The sequence below is a fragment of the Octopus bimaculoides genome, chromosome 2 (assembly GCF_046866305.1).
Source record: "Octopus bimaculoides isolate indiv1 chromosome 2, ASM4686630v1, whole genome shotgun sequence".
Lineage (NCBI taxonomy): Eukaryota > Metazoa > Mollusca > Cephalopoda > Octopoda > Octopodidae > Octopus > Octopus bimaculoides.
In genome coordinates, this window is record NC_142929.1 from 617497 (window position 1) to 645000 (window position 27504).

At 35.4% G+C, this 27504-nt stretch overlaps 1 protein-coding gene across 1 annotated transcript in view; it reads left to right on the forward strand.

Annotated features, from left to right (window-relative positions):
• LOC106870759 (cadherin-87A) overlaps nucleotides 1–27504 on the forward strand; it is a 121480-nt gene that overhangs the window by 10030 nt on the left and 83946 nt on the right. Inside the window, exons 2-13 of the mRNA XM_014916956.3 lie at nucleotides 8028–8077; nucleotides 9360–9461; nucleotides 10682–10809; nucleotides 12873–12965; nucleotides 13658–13747; nucleotides 15932–16036; nucleotides 17981–18124; nucleotides 20371–20496; nucleotides 22345–22423; nucleotides 24093–24220; nucleotides 26062–26259; nucleotides 27359–27504. The exon at nucleotides 27359–27504 is cut by the window's right edge and continues 19 nt beyond it. Of these exons, the coding sequence (XP_014772442.2) occupies nucleotides 8035–8077; nucleotides 9360–9461; nucleotides 10682–10809; nucleotides 12873–12965; nucleotides 13658–13747; nucleotides 15932–16036; nucleotides 17981–18124; nucleotides 20371–20496; nucleotides 22345–22423; nucleotides 24093–24220; nucleotides 26062–26259; nucleotides 27359–27504 (1382 nt within the window). The 5' untranslated portion in view covers nucleotides 8028–8034. The remainder of the gene's footprint in view (nucleotides 1–8027; nucleotides 8078–9359; nucleotides 9462–10681; nucleotides 10810–12872; nucleotides 12966–13657; nucleotides 13748–15931; nucleotides 16037–17980; nucleotides 18125–20370; nucleotides 20497–22344; nucleotides 22424–24092; nucleotides 24221–26061; nucleotides 26260–27358) is intronic.

Below are 27504 nucleotides of genomic sequence, written 5' to 3' on the forward strand. Positions count from 1 at the left end.
TTCTCTCCACTCCTGTTCTGCCTGGCACTCACACCTCTAACAGAATTGCTAAATAGAACTGGATGCGGTTACAAATGCTATGGAAAAACAGTCAGCCACCTTCTATATATGGATGACCTAAAATTATATGCAAAAACGACAAAGAGCTAGAAACACTACTACAGACAGTACACGGCTTTACCAAGGAAATAGAAATGAAATTCGGATTAGAAAAATGTGCCAAAGCAACCCTGAAAAGAGGAAAATTAGTTAAAAGTAGCAATATAACACTAGATAAAGCCAATGAAATAAGAGAACTAGACGAAAGCCAACCATATAAGTATTTAGGAGTCAATGAACTAGATAGGATACAACATACACAAATGAAAGAAAAAATAAAGAAAGAGTACTATAGACGAGTTAGATCAATACTAAAAACAGAGCTCAATGCTAAAAACAAGATAATGGGTATCAACACTTTAGCTGTCCCAGTTATAAGCTACAGCTACAACATCCTTAACTGGACACTAAACGAACTATGTAAAATAGACAGGAAAACAAGAAAAATAATGACAGGATATAGGATGCACCACCCAAAATCTGACATAGAAAGGCTATATATACAACGCACAGAAGGTGGCAGGGGTCTTATACAGCTAGAAAACTATTATAAAATAACCACCATAGGACTGCAAAAATACCTACTCCAGAAGCAAGGGAAACTAAAACAAATAGCCACAAAACACGAGCAAAACAAAAAACTGTTTTCAGTATTTAAGGAAGCTGACAAATACAAACAAGAAATCAATCTACCTAACAAATACGAAGAAGAAGAAGAAGAAACAACAAAAGCTATAAAACAAATGAAATCCAAACTAAAACTAGAACAGCAACGGACCATGATAAAACGATGGCAAGAAAAGCCCCTACATGGTAAATACTGGGCTAAACTAAATGCGAAAGAAATAGACAGAGAAAAATCCCAGCAATGGCTGAGAAGCTCAGGACTCAAAGCAGAGACTGAAGGATTTTTAATTGCTGCACAAGACCAAAGCCTCCCCACCAGAAATTACCAAAAACACATAATGAAAAGAAATATAACAAGTAACTGTAGAATATGTGGAGATCGACAAGAAACAATAAATCATATTATCTCTGGCTGCCCAGTCCTGGCTAAGAAGGAATATATTCACAGACACGACAGAGCGGGGACCTATATACACTGGAAGCTATGCCAACATTATGGAATAGCAACAGAAAAAAGATGGTATAAACACACGCCAGAAAAGGTCACAGAAAACGAGAAAGCAACCATACTCTGGGATATGCCAATACACACAGATAGAGAAATTAAGGCGAATAGACCAGATATAGTTGTCAAAGATCATGAAGGAAAAAAATGCCTTCTAATTGATGTTTCAATACCAGCAGATGACAACGTTTCTCTAAAAGAAATGGAAAAACTTTCAAAATACAAAGACCTGGAAATAGAGATAACTCGAATGTGGAATCTAAAAACAGAAACAATTCCTATCATAGTAGGTGCCTTAGGTATAATAAAAAAATATTCAGACAAATACATAACAAAAACACCAGGACTTACAAATATATATAACATACAGAAAATTGCACTACTGGGTACTGCACACATTCTACGCAAAACACTTTCAATACAGTAAACATAAGAGCACCACAGCAAACCACAGCACATACCCAAGGCGCACAGAGCTGCGCTCGGTAGTGAAGTGAAAGCACGTTATAAAAATAAAACTACTGAATAATAATAATAATAATAATAATAATGATAATAATGATAATAATAATTTAGCCAAAACTGATGTTGGATCAGAGGAAATACTATCAATGGAAAAATGAAAAAAATGAAAATAACAATATCAGTGATGATAATAATAACAAAGAAAGGAAGCAGTTGGAATCTTGCTATGCTCTGACTCTTGATGCATCGAATGTTGAGCGATTGCTTGGAAGAAGTATGGCAAAGTAGAGGAACGAACTGAGAGCATATGGAAGAAGTTTAGGGGCAATAGAAATCAGGAGAGGCATCTTCCAAGGGGATTTCCTGTCCCCACTGATCTTTGTACTGTGCATGATACTACTAACATTGATTCTGAAGAAAGCAAAGGCTTGGTACGTATTCAAAAGCCACTAATAAAAAGTTAACCACTTGTTATTCATGGATGACCTCAAACTTTATGGTAAAGATGAATCCCAAATCAGTTCCTTCATTGATACGATGTGTACTTTCAGTGCTGATATCAGAATGGATTTCGGACTGAAAAAGTATGGTGTGTTAGTCTTGAAGAGAGGCAAAATCAAATGTATGGACAGACCAGCAATACAGTCCGGGGAGGTTATGAAGCAGATAGAAGAGACAGGCTATAAGTATTTGGAGATATTGGAAATGGATAAATTGATGGAGAAAGAAATGACAGGAAAATTTAAGGTGGAGTACTTGCGCAGACTGAGACTGATATTGAAGTCGAAATTAAATGGATGGAATAAGACTGAAGCTATCGGCACCTGGGCAGTTTCACTCCTTAGATATGGAGCAGGGGTAATCGCATGGACAGGAGATGAACTAAACAACTTAGACAGAAAGACGAGGAAGCTGCTGACTAGATATGGGATATTCCACCCCAAAAGTGACACAGATAGACTGTATGTACCAAGAAAAAGAGGAGAAACAAGACTGATTGGATGCGAAAACAACTTTAGCGCAGAAGAAAACAACATAGCAGGGCATGTAAAAATGCCACAGAACCACTATTTTTGGAAATAAGAAAGTCAGGCTTGTGTAGGATGGAAGATTGCAAAGATAAAGTACTGTACAAGGACTCCAGAATGAATGAAACTGAAAATAGGTGGATAAAGAAAAGAATGCATGGACAATATCGTAGAGATGTTGAAGATAAGACAAACAGAGAAAAAAGATGGCTGTGGATGACTAAAGTGATTTAAAATCAGAAACGGAAACTCTAAACTGTGCTTCCCAAGAGCAAGCATTAAGAACTAATTACATCAAATACAGAATAGGCAACACATCAGAAAGTGATAAGTGCAGAATTTGTGGACAAAATAGTGAAACCGTATGGCATATTACCAGTCAATGTACACCATTAGCCCAGAAAGAATATAAGAGACGTCATGACAATATGGCAAGGATTGTCCATTGGACACTTCGCAATAAGTATGGACTTGACAGAGCAAAAAAGTGGTACGAGCATAAACCCGAAGACATCATCGAAAATGATAAAACAAAGATCCTATGGGATTTTATGATTCAGTGTGACTATGAGATAGAGAATAGGAAACCAGATATAGTATTAATTGAGAAAGAAAGCAGACGATGCTGGTCATAGATATAGCATGCCCAGCTGACAACAAGGTATGCGATAAGGAAGAAAGAAAAGTCGAGAGATATGACAGGTTAGCTTGGGAGGTTAAGCAGTTGTGGTTGCTGAAAAAGGTGGTAGTAGTACCAGTAATTGTCGGAGCCCTGGGAACAGTGAGTAAAAATCTTGAGAAGTACGTGGAGCACTTGCAGAAAACAGCACTGCTTGGAACCGCTCGAATACTCCGGAAGGTGATCGAAAAATATGAGGTGTTACCTTAGTTCACTGGTAGTGAACAGCTAACACTGTAGTACATCTCCGGCTTTAGAAGCTGTGAAAAGACAATAAATAATAATAATAATAATAATAATAATAATAATAATAATAATAATAATAATAATAATAATAATAATAATAAAAAATCTATCAACAAAAAAATACAGATGAATACCGATCTGCTAGCCTTAAAAAACTATGCTACGAGCAATGTTTACATGCTGAGAACTCGGTGACGGTGTTGTCTCAAAAAACTGACCCTAAACAGACAAATCCGTCCCCTAATGTCAACGCCAAAGCTCGTCATGCCTCAATGATAACAAGGCAGATCACAAACCAGATTGGTCATCGACCGAATCACGAAGGGCCACTTATTCGAAATAGATCTGCTAGCCTTAAGAAGCTACGTCACGAGAGCTCGGAGACGGTGTTGTCTCAAAAAATGTACCCTAAGCAGACAGATCCGTCCCCTAGCGTCAACGTCGAAGCTTGTTATGCCTCACTGTTAATAAAACAAAATATAAACCGGAATGGTCATAGACCGGATTATAAAGGACCACTTACTCGGATAATGAACCAAATCCGAGACGAGAAATCTGCTACTGGTTCAAATCTTCCCGACACACAGGAGCTGGAAGTACCCCACTACCGGAATATTCCAACAGATGGCCATCCATGCTCGTCATCAAATAACCAAAAGAAAAAGAATGAAAAATGGTCTAGGGAAGATAATAAAGAAGTTCTTACAGCCTTCTACCATGCCATATATTTCCCTACAGATAAATCTAATACTGTAAACATTCACTTGAACAAAACTGTACAAATACAAATATATGGTACCCTAGGCATAACACCTACATGAACTTCTAACTTGTTGTCTCTTGAGGTCTCTGGGTGAGACTTGGATCCAACTTGTACAAATGCAAAACAAAAGTCAAACATAAAATAATAATAATAATAATAATAATAATAATATCTACAATTTTCTGTGAAAATTTTACCTTTCTATTCTCCCTGACTACTTGAATGTGTAAACATACCTTTTATTGCAATAACACAATTAAATGCACAATAGAAATTAAGGAGGTAAACACCTGCTAATATATACAAACTACATAATTACAAAAATTGTAAACCACAGCAAAACTTATAAAAAGGAAAAAAAATTCAAAAATTTTTTTAAAATTCAGAAATTAAAAAATTCAATGATGTAAACATCAGTATATATATATATATATATATATATATATATATACTAGCAGAAATACCCGGCTTTTCCCGGGTTAAAGAGAATAATGAAATCTAAAACCGCTGTCTAGACTACGCAACCCTCAACTGTTAGTAGCTACGATACCATATTTCTACATTAATAACTCTCCAATCCATGCCAGCATGGAACATAGACATTAAGTGGAATGCCAGTCTCTCATCTAGGAGGGCCTTGAAATCAATGTTACCAACTGGGGACTATGTGTGTCGCAGTGATAATAAAAAGACCCAAAGGAGGTCTGCAACGAAATAATTTTACTCAACACTTTGCAAGTGAATCAGTGGAGGCAAAGATGCGTCTCATTTACTTGACAATTTATGCACCACATTGCAGAAATCACAATGTAAGTATATCTGAAAGGGTAGTCTTACACTGTTGTACCGTTGAATTACAAATAATGCTCATCTGTTATGTTCGGGTTAAAATTTCATCAACATCAAAAATATATGAATTTTCATGGGAGTTATGGCCGTTATACATAGAATGTAATTTCCAAATTTCATAAAGATCTGTTCAGTACTTTTGACATAGTTTTGGATAAGAAAACAAATGACTAATGTGTGTGTTTGTGTGCATGTGTTTGTGTGTGATGGGTGTATATATGTATAGATATCTGTATGCATGTATGTATATGTATATATGTGTACATATTACATGTACATCTATATATATGTATATACATCTACACATATGTATACATATACATGTATGCATATAGATCTATATCTATATATATATCTATGCATATACGTGTACATATACATGTATATGTATACATATACATCTCTTTCTCTCTCTTTCACTCTTTCTCTCTCTTTCACTCTTTCTCTCTCTTTCACTCTTTCTCTCTCTTTCACTCTTTCTCTCTCTGAAAGTATCTGTCATTACAGTATCGAAATGTGATTGTTTTAGTTAGTGGAATAGTTTCATTTTTAAAGTGAAAGTATTTGACATGAGTGTTTTTGTTTCGCTTTTGACACGTAATACTTAAATAGTGGAGGAGATATTATGTTGCCGTGGGCTGGAACTCTGCAAGAAGTTAAAGTTTTTTTGACTAAAACACAACTGGAACCCTAAGTAAGGCATGTGTAAAATTTGAATGAAATTGGTTGCGTAGTTCTCGAGTTTTAGGGATTCACACAGACAGACAGACAGACAGACACACATTCTCATTTATATATATATATATATATATGTTGTTGTACTTGGGGATGGTCATATTGCCAGTTTAGCCAATAAAAACACACGCACTGTATATTTGGTGTTAATTTGCTTCAGCTTTATATTACATTAATCTTATTTCGGCCAGAGTTCTTTCGTCACACTTCTGTGACCTCATCAGTGGTCCTTTGTTTCCTTCTTTCTTATGTGTGTCTCACCTTGCTAACTATCAGCCATTTTGTATTTTGTATTCCTATTGTATGTGTCTACGCATGCGTGTCCTTCAATGTGTCTGTGTCTTTTGTAAGTGCATGTGTGTATGGGGAGTGTGACGAAAGAACTCTGGCCGAAATAAGATTAAGATTAATGTAATATAAAGCTGAAGCAAATTAACACCAAATATACAGTGCGTGTGTTTTTATTGGCTAAACTGGCAATATGACCATCCCCAAGTACAACAACATCTGTTTCAACACACGATTTCACATCAAAAATCTTGCAAAACAAATATATATATATATATATATATATATACATATATAATTATTTTTTTTATCAGTAATTAAAAATAGAACAAGGTGAATTGGTTCTTTTCAAGGCCAAGGCCAGCGCTCTCATTGATCACCAGTAATAATAAACACATCTGACCTCTGCTGACCCTGAGGGTGTGAGGCTTCTTTTGTCTCCTGATTGCACAGGAATGCAAAGGCCCATTGTTGATCTCCCTCTCACCATTTGCCGGACCTGTTTACAGACTTGCAACTCCCTCCTTAAGTTAATTTTGCTACAATAATAGCAACAAGCATGTAATTCTTTTATTCTGTAGTTCTGATGAAGTATTTACTTAAAAATTATAATGGAGTATCTTGTATGTTGAAAACGTATATGGTCTTAGGCATCCAAAGAAAGCAGTGTATTTCAAATTGATGTAATGCTTGCATTGCTTGATTAAATGGAGCCACTTGAAATGGCCACAATGCACTAATACCTTGAAATCTTTGTTACTTATTTGCTTTATATATATATGTGTGTTGTGTTCTTGAGCAGGGCACTTTATTTCACGTTGCTCCAGTTAACTCAGCTGTAGAAATGAGCTGCAATGTCACTGGTGCCAAGCTGTATTGGCCCCTTTGCCTTTCCTTTGGATAACTTTCCCTTTGTCTTTCCCTTGGATAACTTCAGTGGAGTGGAGAAGGGAGGCTGGTATGCATGGGGAACTACAGGTCTTCCATAAACAACCTTGCCCAGACTTGTACTTTGGAGGGGAACTTTCTAGATGTAATCCCATGGTCATATATATATATATATATATATATATATATATATATATATATATATATATATACCACATAATATATCTTTATAGATATATACCGATATATATATATATATATATATATATATATATATATATATATATATATATATATATATATATATATATATATATATATATATATATATATATATGCATATATATATTTGTATGTACATGCATACATATATACATATGTATTTGTGTCCTGTATGTATACGCAGATAGATACATATATGTAAAGATGGCTGCATCTTCAGTCATATATCCATCTTTTGCAGTTATATAAGTTTATTTGTGCAAAGAACTGTACTGGATTACTTGAAGTACTAGCATATATTTTGAGAATCTTGAAATTTTAAAATCTTGAGTTTATCAAATTTTTTTCAGGCCTTTTACTGAACAAAGGTTGCAAATGATGTTTGTTTAAAGTTTCGCTACTTAATTAAACCTTTTTGTTGAAAAGATAATTTTGCATCTAAAGAGACAAGCATAGTGGAATGTTACACGAATGGAAGTCGACGACCATATTTCTAAAGGAATATTACCATGAAAGTGTTAATATCTCTCATTATTGACTTCTTGTATATGTCTATGTCCATTATACTATTATATTTTTTTGTTTCTATTTCTAACATATTCTGAAATGTTTTCTTTTGTTCTTATTTTGCAGAATAAATATGTCTGGAAAATTCTTTTGGCTATTGACTCTAAGTCTTTCGAGTAAGTTTCTTCTCGCTTATATTATGGTTTATATAATTTAAGAAATGATTGAATGCATTTTTAGATTTGTTTTTCATACTTCAATGATAATGGCTAGTTATCTTATCAAATAACTTTATTTTTATCTGTACTATATTTTAATCAATGTATTCTGCAAGTGTTTTTAAGCATCAGCTTTTTACTAAATATGCCTAATATACTTCATTAGCAATTTATCCAGGAAAGAGTACAAATCCGAATAATCTCAAGCAACAACCTAATGCTCACAGTTGGATCCATCAAATGTATTTATACCAACAATGAAAATAAAATTATCTCATCGCGAATTTTGTAGCAAATGGAGAACTTCTCTTCCATAAGATCAAAAGCTGATGAAGGCTTGTGTTCTTTTAAAGCAATGTTTTTCAACCATTTCTTTTTTTTTACTTATGGACCTTTTTGGACCCTTTTGATTTCCTATTATACTCTAGTGGACCCTCTAATGAACCTTTCCATGTTTAAAGAATCCTATTATATTTTTTATAATCAAATATTATTAGGGATTGTATAAAAAAAAAAAAAGTATTTTTTATATTGTAGAAATATAACTGATTCATTGCACATAAATTTTAACAAAATCTTTTATGGACCTCCAAGGGTCACCTGGAATTGGACTGAGAACCCCTGTTTTAAAGAAATGCTGAATCATTACTGTTTTTTAAAAAAACAAAAGCTGATGAGAAACTGTGATATATGCTAATGGTAGAATGAGCCTAATTTAACAAGTATGAAGTAATTCAGAGCCAAGATGCAAGAAGGCCTACAACATAGTCCATTTAGAGAAAACATTGACCGGCATTTATGAATTGTAGATGTATTGGAAGAAGCAAAGGGGACAGGTAGATGATGTAAGATAGCAAATCTGAAATGTATGAAAAAGAAAGCACAACTCCCAAGTGTTTTTGTTTCTACAGAAAGAAGAAAAGGCAAGTGTAGAGGTACTTAAAGTAAAGATTAGATTTATAGTTAGGGTGAGGGTTAAGGTCCAATCTAATACACATTCTCATCTAATTAAATCTAATGAAATTAGGTTTTCTTCTCTGTACTTGAGTGCCTGTCTGCCTATTTATGTATGTATGTATGTATGTATGTATGTATATATGTGTATGTGTATGCATGCATGTATGTGTGTATGTGCGTGTGTACGAACGTGTGTATGTATGTATTGAGCATTGCAGAAAAAATGTTATTGCATTGATATATATTTGCAAATTTGTTTCTTTTTGTTTTTTTTTTGTTTCAGTCACTTTGTCCTTCAGCCAAAACACAAACAAACCACCAGTATGGAGAAACTACTTAAAAAAACTTCTGACAGAAGACGGCTTATTTGAAAATTTGGAATTAGGTATATCAATTCAAATAATAAGAGATATTGGTTGCCATTTATTTTGTACATTTTGCAATAGAAACTTTAATTTTCGTATAATTTCTATTGGTTTGTTTCGAATAAATTGTCACAAAAACAAAGTGAATCAGATATTGTTTAAAGAGTTTTATGTTGATATTCATTCTTTAGTCGTGTAATATTTATGTTGTATTGTGTGGCGCTGAGATTGAAGATCTGTTTTCATATCTAGCTGCAATCTGCATTTAACTTTCACAAACCATTGAATCACTGGGACTTATTTAGTTCCAAATTGGTTACTTTGTTTTATATCTGAGTCAGTTTTGCCATTCTTCTGAACAAAATCGATCCGGACTAAATACAATTTGATTTAAGCAACTAAAACTTCTGAGGTGGTGTTGTGGCAGCAACATGGCTATAATCCAATTCCCACTGGTTCCTTATCAGGAAATGGAGTGTAATTAACCGATTTTAATTGACTAAAACCAGTGAAAGAAAAGAATTAAAAAATACACATACACACACCTAAGTGTATGCACACGCATGCATTGATTGGTTAAGGAGAGAAGTTCTCTTTGCAATTTGATTGCACTGCATAGCATATATACATACATATACATACATACATATATATAATATATATATATATATATATATATATATATATATATATATATATATATATATATATATATATATATATATATATATATATATATATATATATATATATATATATATGATTTATCTACAAGCATTCTTTTGTGAACTCCAAACCAACAAAATAACTTTCTGTACAAAGAAGGATGTGACCTGAATTTCACACCTCTGTTTACTCCTTTACTTTTACGCTTGGCTGCACCCTAAACAATAACAGACTTTATCTATCAAACCAAAATAAATCTCACCATAACTTTCTATTAATCCACGCTTTTCAAGCTCGGACTTTCTTTCTTGTCTCCCCTATCCCCAATTCCCACACAACCACTTCCCCAGTCTACTTACACCACACTTAATTACCATTTACATCGCTTCACCTACCCAAAAACATAGTTTATCAAAAACTGTATAAAGCTAAATAGGACCCAAGTAAAGTGTAGTGTAATGAAGTCAAAGCTTCGTGAAAGCAAGTCAAAGCTTCGAAGTCACTATCACCTTTTTCCTTGTAAAAATTGACACACACACACACATATATATATATACGTTTCTAACATCTATAGGTACCATATTAGGACAATTAGATGCCTATGACCCAGAAGGTGCAGATATTACTTACGAATGTATCGGGGAGTCTGTTGCCTGTTATGAAAACGGAACCGTTTATTTGAAACGACGTCTGGACCGAGAGGTTAGTGAATTCAAGTGATTTCTTACTGTTTGATAATCTTGTTTGAGAGCATTTTGGATGAAATCATTTTATAGATGAACTGTGACTGACATTGTAAGACAGTCATAACAAGATTTGCAAGGCATATTACTAACTATAACGACCTTCCCCTATAACATTGATTTTATCTGGTTGAACCACAATGGAGATTACAGCAAAAGTTCTCTCCAAGTAAAACTTTTGGTTAAGTATCTCTACTTTCTGAACCACTTTTATAATGCCTTTAATCATGTGATCACATGATTGACCAGGCTATCAGTTGATGTTATACATCGCTGGTCACAATGCCCATCTTTCAAATGATGCCACCCTGCTGGCTAGATGAGCAGATCAGCATCTCCCCTAATCTGAAGGCCTTTCCGTCATAGGGTTCACCCATTTGCAACTGAATGAACCGGAACAACATGAAATGAAGTGCTTTGCTCAAGAACACAATGCACTGCACGGTCTGGGAACCGAACCCATGATCCAGCAATTGTGAGTACAACACCCTAACCACTGGTTTAAGTAATAAGATCCAAGCGAATCGATGAAAGCGAGTGACTTGGTTTCAATTCTTGATAGTTTTAAGTTGCATTCACATAAATGGCTAAAACCTTTCGGGAATGCATACACCACTCGTTTCTAATAATAGAACGACTTGGTGTTAAAAATGTTTCTGATATTTACTTTATTGATTTCATCTGGAGAAGAGAGCAATATATTACTGGTATTTATGGATGGAAGACAAAGTCAGCCTAGATGGGGTTTGTACTGAGAATGTGGAGAAACAAGACTAATACCATTTGGCATTTTTGTGAAGCAGTCTGTTATTTTTGCTAATTAGCAATTTTATGATATCAGTGATGTCAACAGTCATGATTTGTTATTGATCGAAGGATCAATTGTTGAAACAGAAGAGTGTCATCTATTGGTTTCACCTCAGTGTATAACTGGTAGTTATTTTACTGTTTCAAAATGATGTGAAAATCTGAGAGAGAGAGAGAGAGAGAGAGAGAGAGAGAGAGAGAGAGAGAGAGAGAGATTTAACAATATTGCTATCTGACTATTTGCCATATCTGTTGTCTGAATTAATTGGATAAATTTAACTGAATTCAATGGATGTACAACGTAAAATTCAATAATCTTTTCTACTCTAGGCACAAGGCACGAAATTTTTGGGGAGGGGACCAGGTGATTAGATCGACCCCAGTACGCAACTGGTACTTAATTTATTGACCCTGAAAGGATGAAAGGCAAAGTCGGCCTTGGCAGAATTTGAACTCAGAAAGTAAAGACAGACGAAATACCGCTAAGCATTTTGCCCAACGTGCTAACATTTCTGCCAGCTACCCCCTGCCTTCAACGTATAATTCAATATTGGAAGCGAAATGGAAGTGGTGGATATCATATTAAATAATCAGCTTTTGTTTTGTGTTCTAATTAATTAGATATATTTTGCTCTCTTTTGCAAGTTAATTTAGTTCTTTGTTTATTGAGTTGAGCGATTCTCAACCAGGGTCCCTATGACCCTTGCTGGGTCCCTATGACCCTTGCTGGTTAGGGGCCACATAAGAATTTCTTGTTAAAATTGGTTCTACTTCTACAATACACAAAATACTTAAAAAAATTTTGGTAAGACTTCCTTTTGGCCCCACCTTTCCAAAAGGAAATCTTGCCATTTTACACAGTTCCTAATAATATTTAATTATATAAAAAAGACAAAAGGATGTTTTTAAATATGCAATGGCAATGAGGGTCTATCCGAGTAAAATAAGAATGAAAAGGGTCTATAGGTAAAAAAAAAATGGTTGAGAACCACGGATCTGGATGTTGAAAGAGAAGAGTAAACGGGGAGTTGTGTAGCCTAGCGGTCCTACCTAAATGAAAATTTGTCCCTCGTAATACCATAAAACTATCAATAACCTAATAGCCATCGCGAACCTCTTGAAGCTACTGTAACTATAAGCAGGATATCAGGTATTTCTTTGTCAGCTATAAAGCTATCAATTTATAATCGGCACACTAATTATTTCTGTTGACAGCTTGATATAAAGAACCCCGGTCAAAATGAAAACCTCTTGGAAGTAATATTTATTGCTACCGAAAAAAACAACGGTGACCAGGAACCCAATCAGGTTAGTATAAAGTATTTTTGAATGACACGTTTTTGAAGCAGCCAGCTTTCATTGCATTTCCGTTATATCATGAAGAATTACGTTATTCTTAATTGCATTCTTGTGAATGACCAACGCTTTTAAACATTTACGTGTTCATGGCCAATGCACGTTACTTCCATTGGTTCGATCCGAGTCACTCTAGTTGTTGACTATGTGGACCCCGATGCACACGGCCTCTCCATTGTTGGAGTACTTATATAATTCATCGGTTTTTAATTGGCTTGTGATAAAGTCAAGTCCAACGGACAATTTCTTTACTTTCAGACGTTAACTTATCTAGAAAGACAAAAAATTGAAAGCTTCGAAGTGTTAGAATTTCAACAAACTGAATCGAAGTAGAATGCTCGGAAACAGGCTGAGAGCTGGAAGTTAGTAAGTCCTAATGGGAATATTGCTATAGTAAGTAGGGAAAGCTTAATAATTAACGATGGTGTCTTTATAGTTAAGAGCGGAAATCTAATTCTATAATGTCACTAAGAGAGGGGTACTGACCCATACGAAATTCTTGAGGGCAGAGCAATGACCCGATAATTCACCGGGCCACAACTGCCAAGCAATATGCTATCGTAAACATATCTTTGTTATAATCGAATATTCATTTTCTGTTAATTTTCACATGAAATAATGCTTTCCCATTCTATTGTTTGTAGAATAAAAAAACATTAGTCATTTACGTTAAAGATGTTAACGATAATCCTCCGAAATTCAAAGGTCTTCCTTACAAAACGGCAGTTTCTGAAGTAAGTATCTCTACAGCCTGTCTTCGTCACTGTATACATACGCACATACATACACACATATATACACACATTGAATGATTATGAAGTCAGTGTTTCTTAAAATAGATTTAATTTACAAAATTTAATAGAATCTACGGATAGAATTTAATATTTTACGAAGGCATTTTTTCAAACTGATGATCGTTCTAGTCCAGGCATTGCTGATAACAGAAAGCAACGGAATCGCAAACACCAAGAAACATTTCGTTTGGTATTTGTGCACATTCCCGTTCAATGCTTACCCTCAATTCATTAAATGTTGCTATTTTTTTTTGCAGTGAACCATATCTTTTAAGTATTCCCATAAAAAAGTTTAACGGACTGAGGTCTGGTGAACACAGAGAGTGTTTTACTGATCCTCTTCGTTCAATCGACCTGTTGGCAAAATCTCATTGCGGGGACCCTTATTTTCTTGTTGGAAATAGACTTCAAATCTTCAAAGTCCTTTTGAAAGCATAACAGGACAGATGTTGCAAGAGGCTCAAGTAAACGAGACCAGTAACAGTACTGTCAAAAAAGAATGATCTAATCAATCCTTTTGATGATAAATCGCACCATACTGTAACTCCCGATAGATTAACACGTAGTTTGCAGACTCTAAAGTTGTCGGTAGGTGCAACTGAGGTGGTAACTGGGCCATCTAATTTAAATGTAGCCTCATCACTCCAAACAATTTTTGTTGGAAAGTGTGGATCTTCCACACATCTTGCCAAAGTCCATTCTTCGGCCCAGACCATCTTCATTAAGAGCATGGATTATCATTGGAAGGTAAATTTTCTTGTGACACCGATTCAAAATGCGATGGGCGCTTGAATTTTGAATTCCTATGTCACGACTTACATGCAGCATAGATTTTCTTGAATTCTGGAAATATCTTTCTTGTATATTTTCGTGCTTTTTAGGGCTTATCAATGTTTGTGGACGTTCGGGAAATTTTTTCTGGATATCTGAATTGAAACATTTATCTGATTTGAATGATGTTAAGTTGATGTAGATGTATCTGTCTGACCCCCCCCCCCCAGAAATGTCTTTGCCTTTGGAATGCGTTTTCCACCTTCCATTAGCGCTTTAGGATAAATTTCCCTTGTTCAAAACTTTGTCTGACTCTTCATTATTTCTGTTGGCTTAAGTCTAAAAAGAAATTAAAAGCTGTTAAAATGTATATACATTTTTTGACACCATGTACATGCATGTATGCGTGAATACACACATGTAATATGATAATAACTAATATTAAGAGTACTGGTGGGTACAGTTATAGTGTAGATAGATTTGTCATTATTTATTAATATGCATAGACTTTTAGTGAAGGCACATGGCTCAGTGGTTAGAGCGTTGGACTTGCAGCTGTGAGGTTGTGAGTTCGATTCCCGTGTTGTGTTCTTGAGCAAAACACTTTATTTCACATTGCTCCAGTTCACACTCATTTTAGAAATGAGTTGTGACGTCACTGGTACCAAGGTGCATCCTTGGTTAACATCAGGGGCGTGAAGAGGAGGGATTGGTATGCATGGGCGACTGCTGGTCTTCCACAAACAACCTCGTGCTTCGGAGGGGAACCTTCTAGATGCAATCATAGTCCCTCGTGAAATTTTAAATTCTAAATGGAGTGATATAAAATTACTTATATGTGAGTGTATTTGTCGGTTCTAACATTTAATGCATCGCGAGGTGCCTTTCCACAAATGACATGTCTCGTGATCACAGCTCGTATTCCTGGGATGTCATCTGTAGTATCCGTGGATATCGGTGCCACCTCCAAAACTGGTTCACCCAGCCAGCATCGTTAGACTGTGGCCGGCATAATGGAATAGGAGCTTTATTTGCATATTCAAAACGTTTCCCGTAAACAAATTTAAACGATATATATATATATCTTTATATGTCTGTATGTATAATATATGTATATATATATATATATATATATATATATATATATGTCTGTATGTATAATATATGTATGTGCGTGTATGAGTATGTGTTTGCTTTTGTGCGCGCGCGTGTATACGCCTGTGTACGAGTGAACATGGTACCGTTTAAACTCTTCATTCCGACTTCTTTTATAAAGCATATAAATCTTTCAATGTTTTGAATTGTGTAGACGGTCTGCTGTCATTATTTTAAGCCAACACTTCTCTTTGACAGTTGGTGAGAGTTGGAACAACCATTTTCAATAAACTGTTTGTTGAGGATATTGATTCTGGAGAGAATGCTGAAATTGACCTCGTTTGTGGTCGAACGGGTATCCAGGCAAGTGCAATGTTTTTCTGTTGACTTTGGAAATAAGATACTACTGTGATGAGTCTTGTTTAATGCTGCAAATACCTTTAAGTTAGCAGAAATTTTTTTAAAAATGTTTGGAAATCCTGTCGAGTTTCATACAACCAAATCAATACAAAGAAGGATTAAGAGACGAAGACCAACTTAATAATGACAAATTTCTATGAAATTTTTCAGTATTTAAAAAATGAAGTAAAACAAGGTCAGAAGGCTTATTAAAAATTGATCATTAACAACGGAAGCAGTATTAATACCAAAAAGTAATCTTTATATGCATGTCTTGTTAGAACACCGGTGTCCATGGCAGAAGATTCTTGTCCTCTACGATCTATGTTTGCTTTTATGAACCAAACGCGTATATGAGAGGATATCTAAAGGCTAACAACACAGGCTATTCAATATTCTAACAAGACATCCATGTTTAATAGGTTATAAAGATTACTCAAGGACAATGTATTTCAGCAAAAGCATCGTTAATCTGGCATAGCCTGTTTCAGTCCACCAAACGCTGGAGAGATGGGATTTTTGTAAATTTGAACATTATTATATGGATGCTGTCTATTGTGTCGAAGTGACATTGATTCTGTTCTGTATCTTTGATGCTGTTTGGTATTATTGACCAAGACACTTAACTTAGCCTCTCATAAACTGTTGTTCTGTCTGAACCATTTCAACAATTCCTATCATCAAGATGTAAGCATGTACATACAGAGACGACATTTATCGTTGGTTTCAAGGTGGAGATGGAATGAAGTTCATGAATTGTTCAAATGCGTCAGTGTTTCAAATGGATTTAAAAACTGGCTTCAAATATGTCATGAAAACACGTTGTAGACTCAATTCACCGTCAGGTAAGGTGAGGTGTGGATGGCATGCACCATTGCAACGCGTTGTTGCATTCATTATTTGTCTGTATATTCCTGGATCTTCTCAATCCTGTTTTGATCAATGGACAGAGTTTTCTTGTAAAAAAAAAGTTGTAAAACATTTTGTTCCACAGAATTCGTGTAATTAGAAAGAGTGAGCTAAAGAAAATAACTCAAGTGGGTAATTAGTGGCAAACTCAAACATGAAAGACAATACATTCGATTGATTTTATTAACATTTCGTTCTCAACCACTGATATACAAAAGTTTCATCTGAAACACCAACCATTGCTAATAAGCGATCGCTTCCCAAACCCTAAGATGGATTCTCTTTCCAATGCTAAAATAAAAGAGAATAATACATTTATGCATTTCCAGTCGAAGGATGAGTAAATATGGGTGCAGGATAAATCGAAATGGGAATGCAGCTCGACTTATAAGGAGATTACCGAACTAGCCACATATAATAACACAAATTTTAGTTAGTTATTGGAGAGGATGCTACAATGAGTTCAAGTGGATGCTATACGGTATATATTTATTCTGAGTTTATGCAATTTTACTTTTCAGTTTTCAAGTTTCCGTAATATAAATTGATATACTTGTTTCCATTCAATTGACTATGTCCCCATTTCTGAAAAACAGCCAACTTCTTAATTGAAAAGAAACGAGTTGAGTGGATTAGCTTCGCTTGGAATTGAGTGGATTAGTTGGAATTGGTAAAATGGTTGGATGAACACTAAAGAACCAGGACATCTGATTTGTAACTTCGCACTATAAATTCAAAACTTATTGGTTTTCCGGCCAAAATAGTCGACGTGTATCGCTGAGTTCCGACCCTATCAACGTCAATATTTTCGCGTGAAGCCATTTTGACTTTGGTTTCACGAATGTGAATAGGACTTTGAACATTATATAAATAAGAGACCAGTAGAAGAATATTCTTCTTCGATTGTATGTTTGTCTATGTTGTATTTATAATTCCTGATTATATAACATTATTTTTAAAGAATATTATTTCGTTTAATATGTCGGGTTCTTTTTTCAGGCATCACTTGCTTGTGACCACTTTTCAATAACAACGAAACGTGAACCAAACTTCATTGAGGGTAAATACTTCGGGGAGATAGTTGTCAAAAAATCCCTTGATTATGAAAGTGCACCGTCTTATATTATGACAATATTGGCAACAGTAAGTTTAAATTTGTTTTTCACCTCAAATAAATAAGGTATTTTAATTTTAAATAGAAAAGTGTGCCCCATAGCTTAGCCGAGTATTGCTAGGCGTATGCTGTGGTTGAGAATGGATTGCTCTCTTATCATTGGCGTTGTACTTTGCGTCTAAAACACTAAATTTCGAAACGATTTGTTTGTGTTTGTGTTGACATATAACATGACAAAACTATTTCGATGTCTAAATATGTCCAGGCACAAATTATTAATAATTTTCCTGCGCATTCTGAATCTACATATTTAATATTTGACTTTATAAATTTTGACATTAAATTTGACAAAAAAAAAAAAAAAAGCCTCTTCGATTCCTGATATAATCATCAAATGGCATAACCTTGAGAAATTCTGATGAAATAATAAATGGTTAATGCTAAGGGCCAAGGTCAAAGTTCTTAGAATATGAAAGGCTGACAGTGATTTTCAAAATTAAAATAAATCATATGAATTGAAAAGAAATAACATAGATGTTATAAAGATATCTCAAGTGGCAATATAGTAAAAGACGAAAAAAAAAAAAAAAGTAACGAAACAAACACACAAAAAAAAAACAAAAAACAAAAAATTCAATTAATAGAAATTTCTCTGCTGGAGAAAAAAAAAATGTCGCAAATTTTTTAGCGGAAACAAGGGGAGACAATTTCAAAAAATTCAGAAATAATTCCATATGATTGATTGAGATGCTTTGAGGGTGAGTTCGATGTGTGTAGGGTTTCACAAATGAAGTAGTCTCGAATTTGGCTGACAACCTGTCTGTTTACAAAGATCAGATTCCCTCCAAGTGTATAAATTTACTTTGTGAAATTAATGTCTTGAAATGATCTGCTTTCCTTAAAGAGTTTCTGGATTTTTGTTGCCTCTCTCCGGCTCAGCTGGAAATTTCAAATAAAAGAAAGAATTGTTATGTACGTCATTCTGTCCATTATACCTGAATTTGATTATCAAAGCCTAACGCCTGGTTTGAAAGCTTTCAAACAGATATTTACATCTGATTTCTTTTGCTATGAATTCCGTCTTAGTTGGTGAGTTTTATGCCAGGCAATTATCTTTTCTTTATCTCCTTGCCTGTTTCAGCCATTAAACTGCGGCGATGTTGGGGCACAACCTTGAAGAATTTTTAGTCGAGTGAATCGACCCCATTGCTTATTTTTCCTAAAGCCGGGTACTTATTCTATCGGTCTCTCTGGCTGAACCGCTAAGTTACAAACGCGAAAACTCATCAACGCTGGTTGTCAAGCGGTGGGAGTGGACGATGACAAACACAGACACAAAGACAAGCATACACACACACGACGGGCTTTTTCCAGTTTCTATTTACTAGAGCCACCCAAGGCTTTTGTCAGCCTGAGGCTATTGTAGACGACACTTGCCCCTGGTGCTACGCAGTGGAATTGAACCTGGATCCTAGTAGTTGGGAGCAAGCTTTTTATCAAATAGCCAGCTTTGTAGTTGGCCTTAGTCTGAGCAAGTAAATTTCTCATTTTCTATGTCATCATCATCATCGATGAACGTCCATTTTCGATGCTGGCATGGGTTGGACGGTTTGACTGAGATCTGGAGTACCAGCGGCTGCACCAGGCTCCAATCTGGTCTGGAAGAGTTTCTATAGCTGGATGCCAACCACTCCGAGAATGCAGTGGGTGTTTTTTACGTGCCACCGGCACAGAAACCAGTAAGGTGGGCCTGGTAATGACCATGTTCAGATGGTGCTTTTTATGTGCCACCGGCACAGGAGCCAGTCAGCGGGTACTGGCATCAGTCACTATCAGTTGGTGCTTTTTACATGCCACCAGCACAGGAGCCAGTCAGGTGAACCTGGCATTGACCATGTTTGGATGGTGCTTTTTACATGTCACTGGCATGGGGAGCCAGTCTGGGGGCACTAGTATTGACCGCGTTCGATTGGTGCTTTTTATATGCCACCGGCACGGGGGCCAGTCTGACGGACCTGGCTTCAACCATGTTTGGATGGTGCTTTTTATGTGCCACTGGCACAGGAGCCAGTCAGGGGGCACCGGCCCCAGCTACGATATTGGTTTTACTTGACTCAACAGGTCTTCTCAAGCATATCATATTGCCCGATGCATCGGGAGTATTCTTAAGTCCTAAATATTGAGTCATTAATGTAATAATATCGTCGGATGCAACACAAACGAAGCGAACTAATTACACATCCATTTTTAATGTTAATTGTCTTTATTTGTACAGGATCGTGGTAATCCGACTTTGTCTGCCTCAGTCAACATATTAATTGATGTTAAAGATGAACAAGATATGCAACCGGTTTTCGAACAGGCTCCATATACTTTCTTTGTTAAAGAAAATACCAAGAAGGTAAGTGGTAACATGATTCTTTTGCTTCTCAATAAATATACTGATCGTTGCTTGCTGGCATATTTAGCTCCGAGCAGCTAGAATCAGTTTCTGTTTCCAAACTTAAATTCTTTGACAAAACTTTAGCATTTGTCAAGGATGTCTCCATAGTCATCTTCTTGCAATAATGTTGTCAGAAAAAGAAAAGAACAAAAAAGAAAGAAAAATGAGATTTGTGAATATCATTTCTGATTACAGTGCAAGTAAGGTATCTTAGACAAGATTTTCTTCTCTTGTATCCAAATGTATCCAAAGCTAAACAGCAGTTTATATAAGCTAAGGGCTCAGGAAAATATTTATGTTTATATCTTTGGAATAAGATTATGAAGTTAATATTCTCTTGAATCACAACGTTTCTATAAGTGCAGAAATGGAATTTAGTTTCTGTAGAGAAGTTCGGGTTTTCACAGAGAAAAGAACACTAGACACAAGCAAATTTGATAAAACAACCTGAGATCTATTCTTTTCAGATCTATTCTTATCTGAGGAAACATAGAATTCAAGTTTTACTGCCAAACACAATGAAGTATTTATCGCTACTTTGAATTCAATTCCGATGATTTATAACCTTACTCAGATTCACATAAAATCTACTCAAAATATTTCCCTTATTTTCTTCCATAACATCTCTTTTATCTTACATCATTTTCAGCATTCTTTTTTAATATTTATTCTCACCACTTTTATTCGTCTTGGTACTATTGAAGAGGAAAGTAATGAGTGTCGGGTCCCAACCTGGGGCCCGCAGGGGTAATACTGGGGGTCCGTGAACTAAATTCAAAATTTTGTATATATATTTATACATAAGGATAAGTATATTAAAAGGGGTCCGTGGGTAAACTCATTTAAATAAAAGGGTTTGGAACCACTGATAGAGACAGAATTGACAGTGAAAGAGAAAAGAAGAGAAAAGAGTAAAAGCTAAATGAAGGGAGATAAAAGTAATAGATTAATTAAGAGTTACTTCCCTTAACACTTCTAAAATTGTGTTTCATACCCGGGTTTATTTTTAATGATTTCATTTCAATATATTTTAAACACAAAGCGGCGAGCTGGCAGACGGGTGAAATGCTTAGCGGTATTTCGTCTGCCGTTACGTTCTGAGTTCAAATTCCGCCGAGGTCGACTTTGCCTTTCATCCTTTCGGGGTCGATAAATTAAGTACCAGTTATGCACTGGAGTCGATGTAATTGACTGTCCCCCTCCCCAAAGATTTCTGGTCTTGTGCCTAGTGTAAAAAATAATATATTTTAAGCACATAACGGGGTGACGCCTATTTGTCTACAGCAAGAAATTTTTCTCCATGGCAGAATACAGCGAATGGCTTTTTTTACATGTTCGAATATGCCTCAAGCATATTTGAACTGGAAACAGGTTTGTATTTATGCACATCACTGCTTAGCACTGTCACCTGTATCTTATTTACGACCAGCCACTGAAAAGTGTAACCATTTATTGGACGATGATGGGAAAAATCATAAAAGGGACCTGCCTCTTGTGTCAGCTCGTAGCGTCTGATTTCCAGTCTCTGTTGCTGAAGAGGAGATAACAACTTTGAAATATATGCACCCCACAGCCTTGTAAGGGCGCACCATGAGCTGAGTCGGTGTAATTACAACTGTCTACAGTGAGAAATTTCCTCCATGACAAAATACAGTGAATTACTTCCTTACAGTTTCCAAGATGCCACAAGCATATTTAAACTGGTAACAAGTTTGTATTTAAAAACATTATTTCTCTGTGAACAATCCTGTATGGTTTTCTGGTTATATTGCTTGTATATTTTACACTTGTTTATTTTAAATGCAGAATGTCAGTGTAGGGAATCTCTTAGCACGAGATGGTGATTTGAGCAACCCAAGACCAGTGGTAATTTCTATTGTTGGTGGTAAGTATTTGATATTTTTAATTGGTTACACGTGCCCCAACTGGAATAATCAACAATAGTGTTGGCTTAGAAGCCAACGAGTGGAAACACTCATAACCCACTGTCCCTTCCGAGGTTGTACATGGTCATGACGAACCTTTTGAAATAGCTCTCTTGTGTAACTATAGCTACTATTTCCAAAGTCCCTACAAGCTGCAAGACATTCAACCATCTCCCCAATGCTGGTAGATGGGCAACCAGTATTTATGCTCACTTCTAAAAGTCAATCTAATAGTTTATTCTACAAAAATAACTTTACCAATAAAAATATCTTATTCTCTGCATAGATTTTATTTTCAAATTACACCAAACACATAAGCAACAAAATCCTTTGAACGTAACACATCGACTCCTTTTGAGCCACTTACAAGTAGATATAGTTGCAAAGTAATCCCCTACTTGTTTTTCTTCCAACATCTAAAAGAATGATGAATTAAATACGAAGAAGCAGTGAACATTTCATCCATTTGGCCTAATGCGACCTCTCTTATGATGACATGAACTTGTTTGAGTTTCTTTACTAACACTACGGGTTATTGGTAGATGTCACTATATTTGTACTCTAATCAATTCATAAAAGTAAATAAAAGTAGGTTGTTTAAAAACTCAGATATGCACCAACGATAAGTTAGGAGATAAAATTCTGCATTGCTGTATGAATCCTTGCATTGCAACTAGAACCTTGATCACAATGCCAAAATTTTATATTCTTGTCACTCTTACTAAACTTATCAAATACAAATAAATGTCCTTTGTGTGCAAATTTTTTCTTTTCCTCTTTGGCTAAGAATTTCTATTTTGGGTGTGATGAAAAATTTAAATATATATTCACAAATCTTTCAAAATCTCTACGTCTTAATGTCGATCTCAAGAGCTGTGACTGACGACATCGATAGAAACATATGAATTCTTGGTATTCCTTCTTTGAATGGTCTAGAGCAATCCAAATACCTTCGACACAAGTTAAATAGATCGTTATGACCAATAAATTACTGCAACAAACTGCTAAATTGAAGAAGCTTGGTCTGATCATGAAGCAAATAAACCATTGTTCCAGAACACGTGCACACACACACACACACACACACACACACACACACACACACACACACACACACACACACACACACACACACACACACACACACACACACACACACACACACACTTTTATCCTTTATGAATTACTTTATTCGAATTTTAAAAGTTCTGCTTTTTTTTTTTATTCAATCCACGTATTAAGATTAATCTTTTTATAAATTTCTGATAATATTATAAAATGAATACATTACTTATTAATCAATTTTCCTGGTGTTGAGTTGTTCTGGCATTGAGTTGGTGGTGGTGAGTTTCCCCTATTTGTATAGTTTCTATTTCATAATTTCAATCCAAAATAACCCGAAATTATCAAAGACAATTAGTAAGCTATTGTTCTAATGGATGAGACATTTCAAGAAGAGTTATCAGACTGGACATTCTTAATGAATTCATCGGATCTTCATTTCTAGCCAGATTCAATATACTAGACAAAGAGATACTTAAGACCAAAGCATGAAGTAGTGTCCAATCAAGTAAGATCAGCAGGCATATTTTAAATCAATTTGAACTTAATTTCTGTTTTTTTCCCCAGGTAGTGATGTACATTTCCGAGTTGGAAATACTGTTCCCCATCTTGGTAAAACTTTCAAAGCGGCTTTGATTTCAAATGGTAATCTCGATAGAGAGTCATCTACAGGACGTTACAGATTAAACATTAGCGTAAGTATTAGAATTTATTTGTGTCGACAGCTAATACTTTCATGCATGTCGTTCAGTGTACGACACACTGAACGAAGTCAGTGATGCCATTTCATTTTCTAGTTAAAAATTCCATTTCATTTACTAGACAAATCCTTTAGTAAAGTCTCGAATGTACCAGCTTAATATTTTCCCTTCCCTGTCATTTGTATTTGTAAATACAAACAGTCATTCATATGTGAGTAAGAATCTGGGTATTGCAAAGATTCCATAGCAATGAATGAAAATTACTACACCATTCATGCAAGAAGACATGAAAGTGACTGCAATTCACGCTTCTTAAATCTGACCAAAGTGTGGTACCAATACATATGTACAGACATACGTGCATGTATGCATGTATGCATGCATGTATGCACTCACACCCCTCGTACATCCATCCATCCATGCATGCACGTACGCATGCACACTCCTCATACACGCATACATACATTACAAATATAATCTGTAAGTGGAACAGTAAAAATAAGCATGATTTTTCTTGAGTTTAAAATCTGAGACTGTTTTAGTTCTCTCCATTCCCAAACATAGAACTTTGTTAGAAATCAGCTCCTTGCTCAGAAGATTCTAAAAATGAAAAAAAAGAAAGAAGAGAATATGCATACAAGCAAACAGACCTACAGACAAACAAACATGCACATGTGTACTTGCATACATATGCACTTGCAAACATAATGCACCGATACAGACATACAGAAAACATGTATGAAACAATTTTTATATAGAGCATGGGAGCTGGAATATTTCATGAAATGTAAAGCATAAACCGTGAAGATAAACGAAAACTAGTTTGTCTAAAATACATAGAAAAGAGGTTTAATGCAAGGGTTTGTGTTGATAGGAATTACACCGAGCAATGGCCTTAGATTTTTCTGAACAGGGCAATGTTGTCATTGGCAGAATGAGCTGTTTGTATAAATTCAAGACTAGAAGCAGCTTTTATGTTATTTCTGAGGTTCTGTAGATGTTTGAGAAAGTTCCCAGAGGAGGGTGGCAATAAAAATAGTCGATGATTCTGAAGTTGTTCTTTGGATTATCTACAAGCATAGAGTGGGATATATATTGACAACAATCAAATCACATTCGTTTAGATTGGAATGTTTAATGAGAAACAGTAAGAACTGAACTGTAAGTGGAATTGTCACGATATCATGGTATTACAATATCGATCAAATTCTCGGTTATTGTTATACATCGCTGGTCACAATGCACTTTGTATTGTCTTAGCTTTTGAATGATGCTACCTCGCTAGCTAGGTGAGCAGGCCAACATCCCCCCCCCCGATCAGAAGGAGAATACTGGGTGACCTATTTACAGCTGAGTAGACTGGAGCAATGTGAAATGAAGTGTTTTGCTCAAGAACACAACATGCCACCCAGTTTGGGAGTCGAACCCACTTTCTAGTGATCATGAGTGCAACACCCCGGACACTAGGCCATGCAGCTTCACATGTAGAATTGTACTTCTTGTAAAAGAGTCCAAATTCGGTTTAGAGGAATGAGAATTGGTTCTGAAATCTGGCGAGATTACTTGAAGTACATAAATCTTTTCTCTTTTCTCTTTCACTTGTTTCCGCCATGGGGCATCGCCATGAAGGATTTTATTGTCTTAATGAATCAGCCCCTGCTGCTTATTTAAAAAAAAAAAACCTGCTGCTTATTCTCTCAGAACCACTAAGTCCAGAAGAGTTTACCCTTTTCAGCGTCTTTATGTTAAGAACAGACTTGTGTGACAATTCAGAGAATTGGATTTCTATGAAATGTTGTATGATTTCAAGAAAATCATTTCTTCTCTTTCCATAGGTGACAGAGCTTTCCAATGGTGTTCCTGACCAAACAGCCATGGCATATTCCTATGTCAACATTGAAATTCTTGATGATAATGATTTCCCGCCAATCTTCCAGAAAACTCTATATAACATGACCATTCCGGAAAACACCAGATATAATGACAATTTCACCATTATTGGCACACCCATGTTCGTTTATGATAAAGACTCAGTCAGTACTCGTTCTACTGCTACTTTACTCTACTTCCTCCTCCTACTCCTACTCTTCTTCGTCCTCCACCTCCTCCTCTTCTTCATCCTCCTCCTCTTCTTCATCCTCCTCCTCTTCCCTCTCAACATCATCGTCATTATCATCATTCTCGTCATCATCATCATCACAAAACCACTACTACTACTACTACTACTACTACTACTACCACTACTACCCTTAGCTTGTTACATTATATCTGTCAATAGTTATTTTCTTATTGTCATCCTTTCCAGCAAACATCCCCTTTTCTTGGCTGTCTAAGGTCATCTATCACACAAGCACCAACTGCATCGCAAATGCTGGTGCTATTTGTCCCAAATTATAACTGATTAGCACAGTGTGCCGTATAAGTTAAACCCACAATCTAGTTATTTGAAACTATCTTAATGAAAATATTTCTTTGACTCGTCTATTTTGGGAAGTCTGCTCATTTTCATCAAGATGAGATGATAAAACACTAATCGGTCTCATACGATTGCAGTGAATTTACCTAAATTAAACTTGACTTAGAAGAGGAGACGCAAATTAGATCTCTCATTCATGGAAATAACATTGACTGTTGCATGCACTGGAAATTGGTGAGCAACAGTTGTAAATCATATTCATTCTTCTAATTGAGGTTGTTTAGAGAAACATATCCAAGACAAGTAGGATATTGCTGAACTCAATGGTTTGACATCATCAATAAACCAGACCGAAAGACAGCAGAAAGATTCATAACATGCTGTTTATATTGGGGTTCAGTTTAACATACAAATTAATACAGATAAGAGTTACATTGGCTTCGTAAAAGGCCTATAAATAAACTGCAAAGAGTAAAAAAAAAAAAAGATTAGCTGTATTCTTGTAAAGACAACTTCAATCAACTAACCTATCAATTAGAGAATGGTAATTACTTTGAATGAGTTATTTAGCTTGCAGTTTACTTGTGTGCCTCCTTCACGGAAAATTTTTCCTGACACATCAAAAAAGGTTTAAGATTTCTTTTGAGTTTTGTACGAAATGAAAATTTACCAATTTCTGATTTTTTTTCTTTTCTTTCTGTTGTAATACTTTACAGGGTATCAATGCCATGTTTTCATTACAAATTGTTTCGCAAAGTTTCCCTGGAGTTTTTGGTTTGTCAACAGACACTGGAATTAAATCTGCAGTCGTTAATCTTGTGCTTTTAAAACCGCAAATGTTGGATTATGACATTCCAAAATA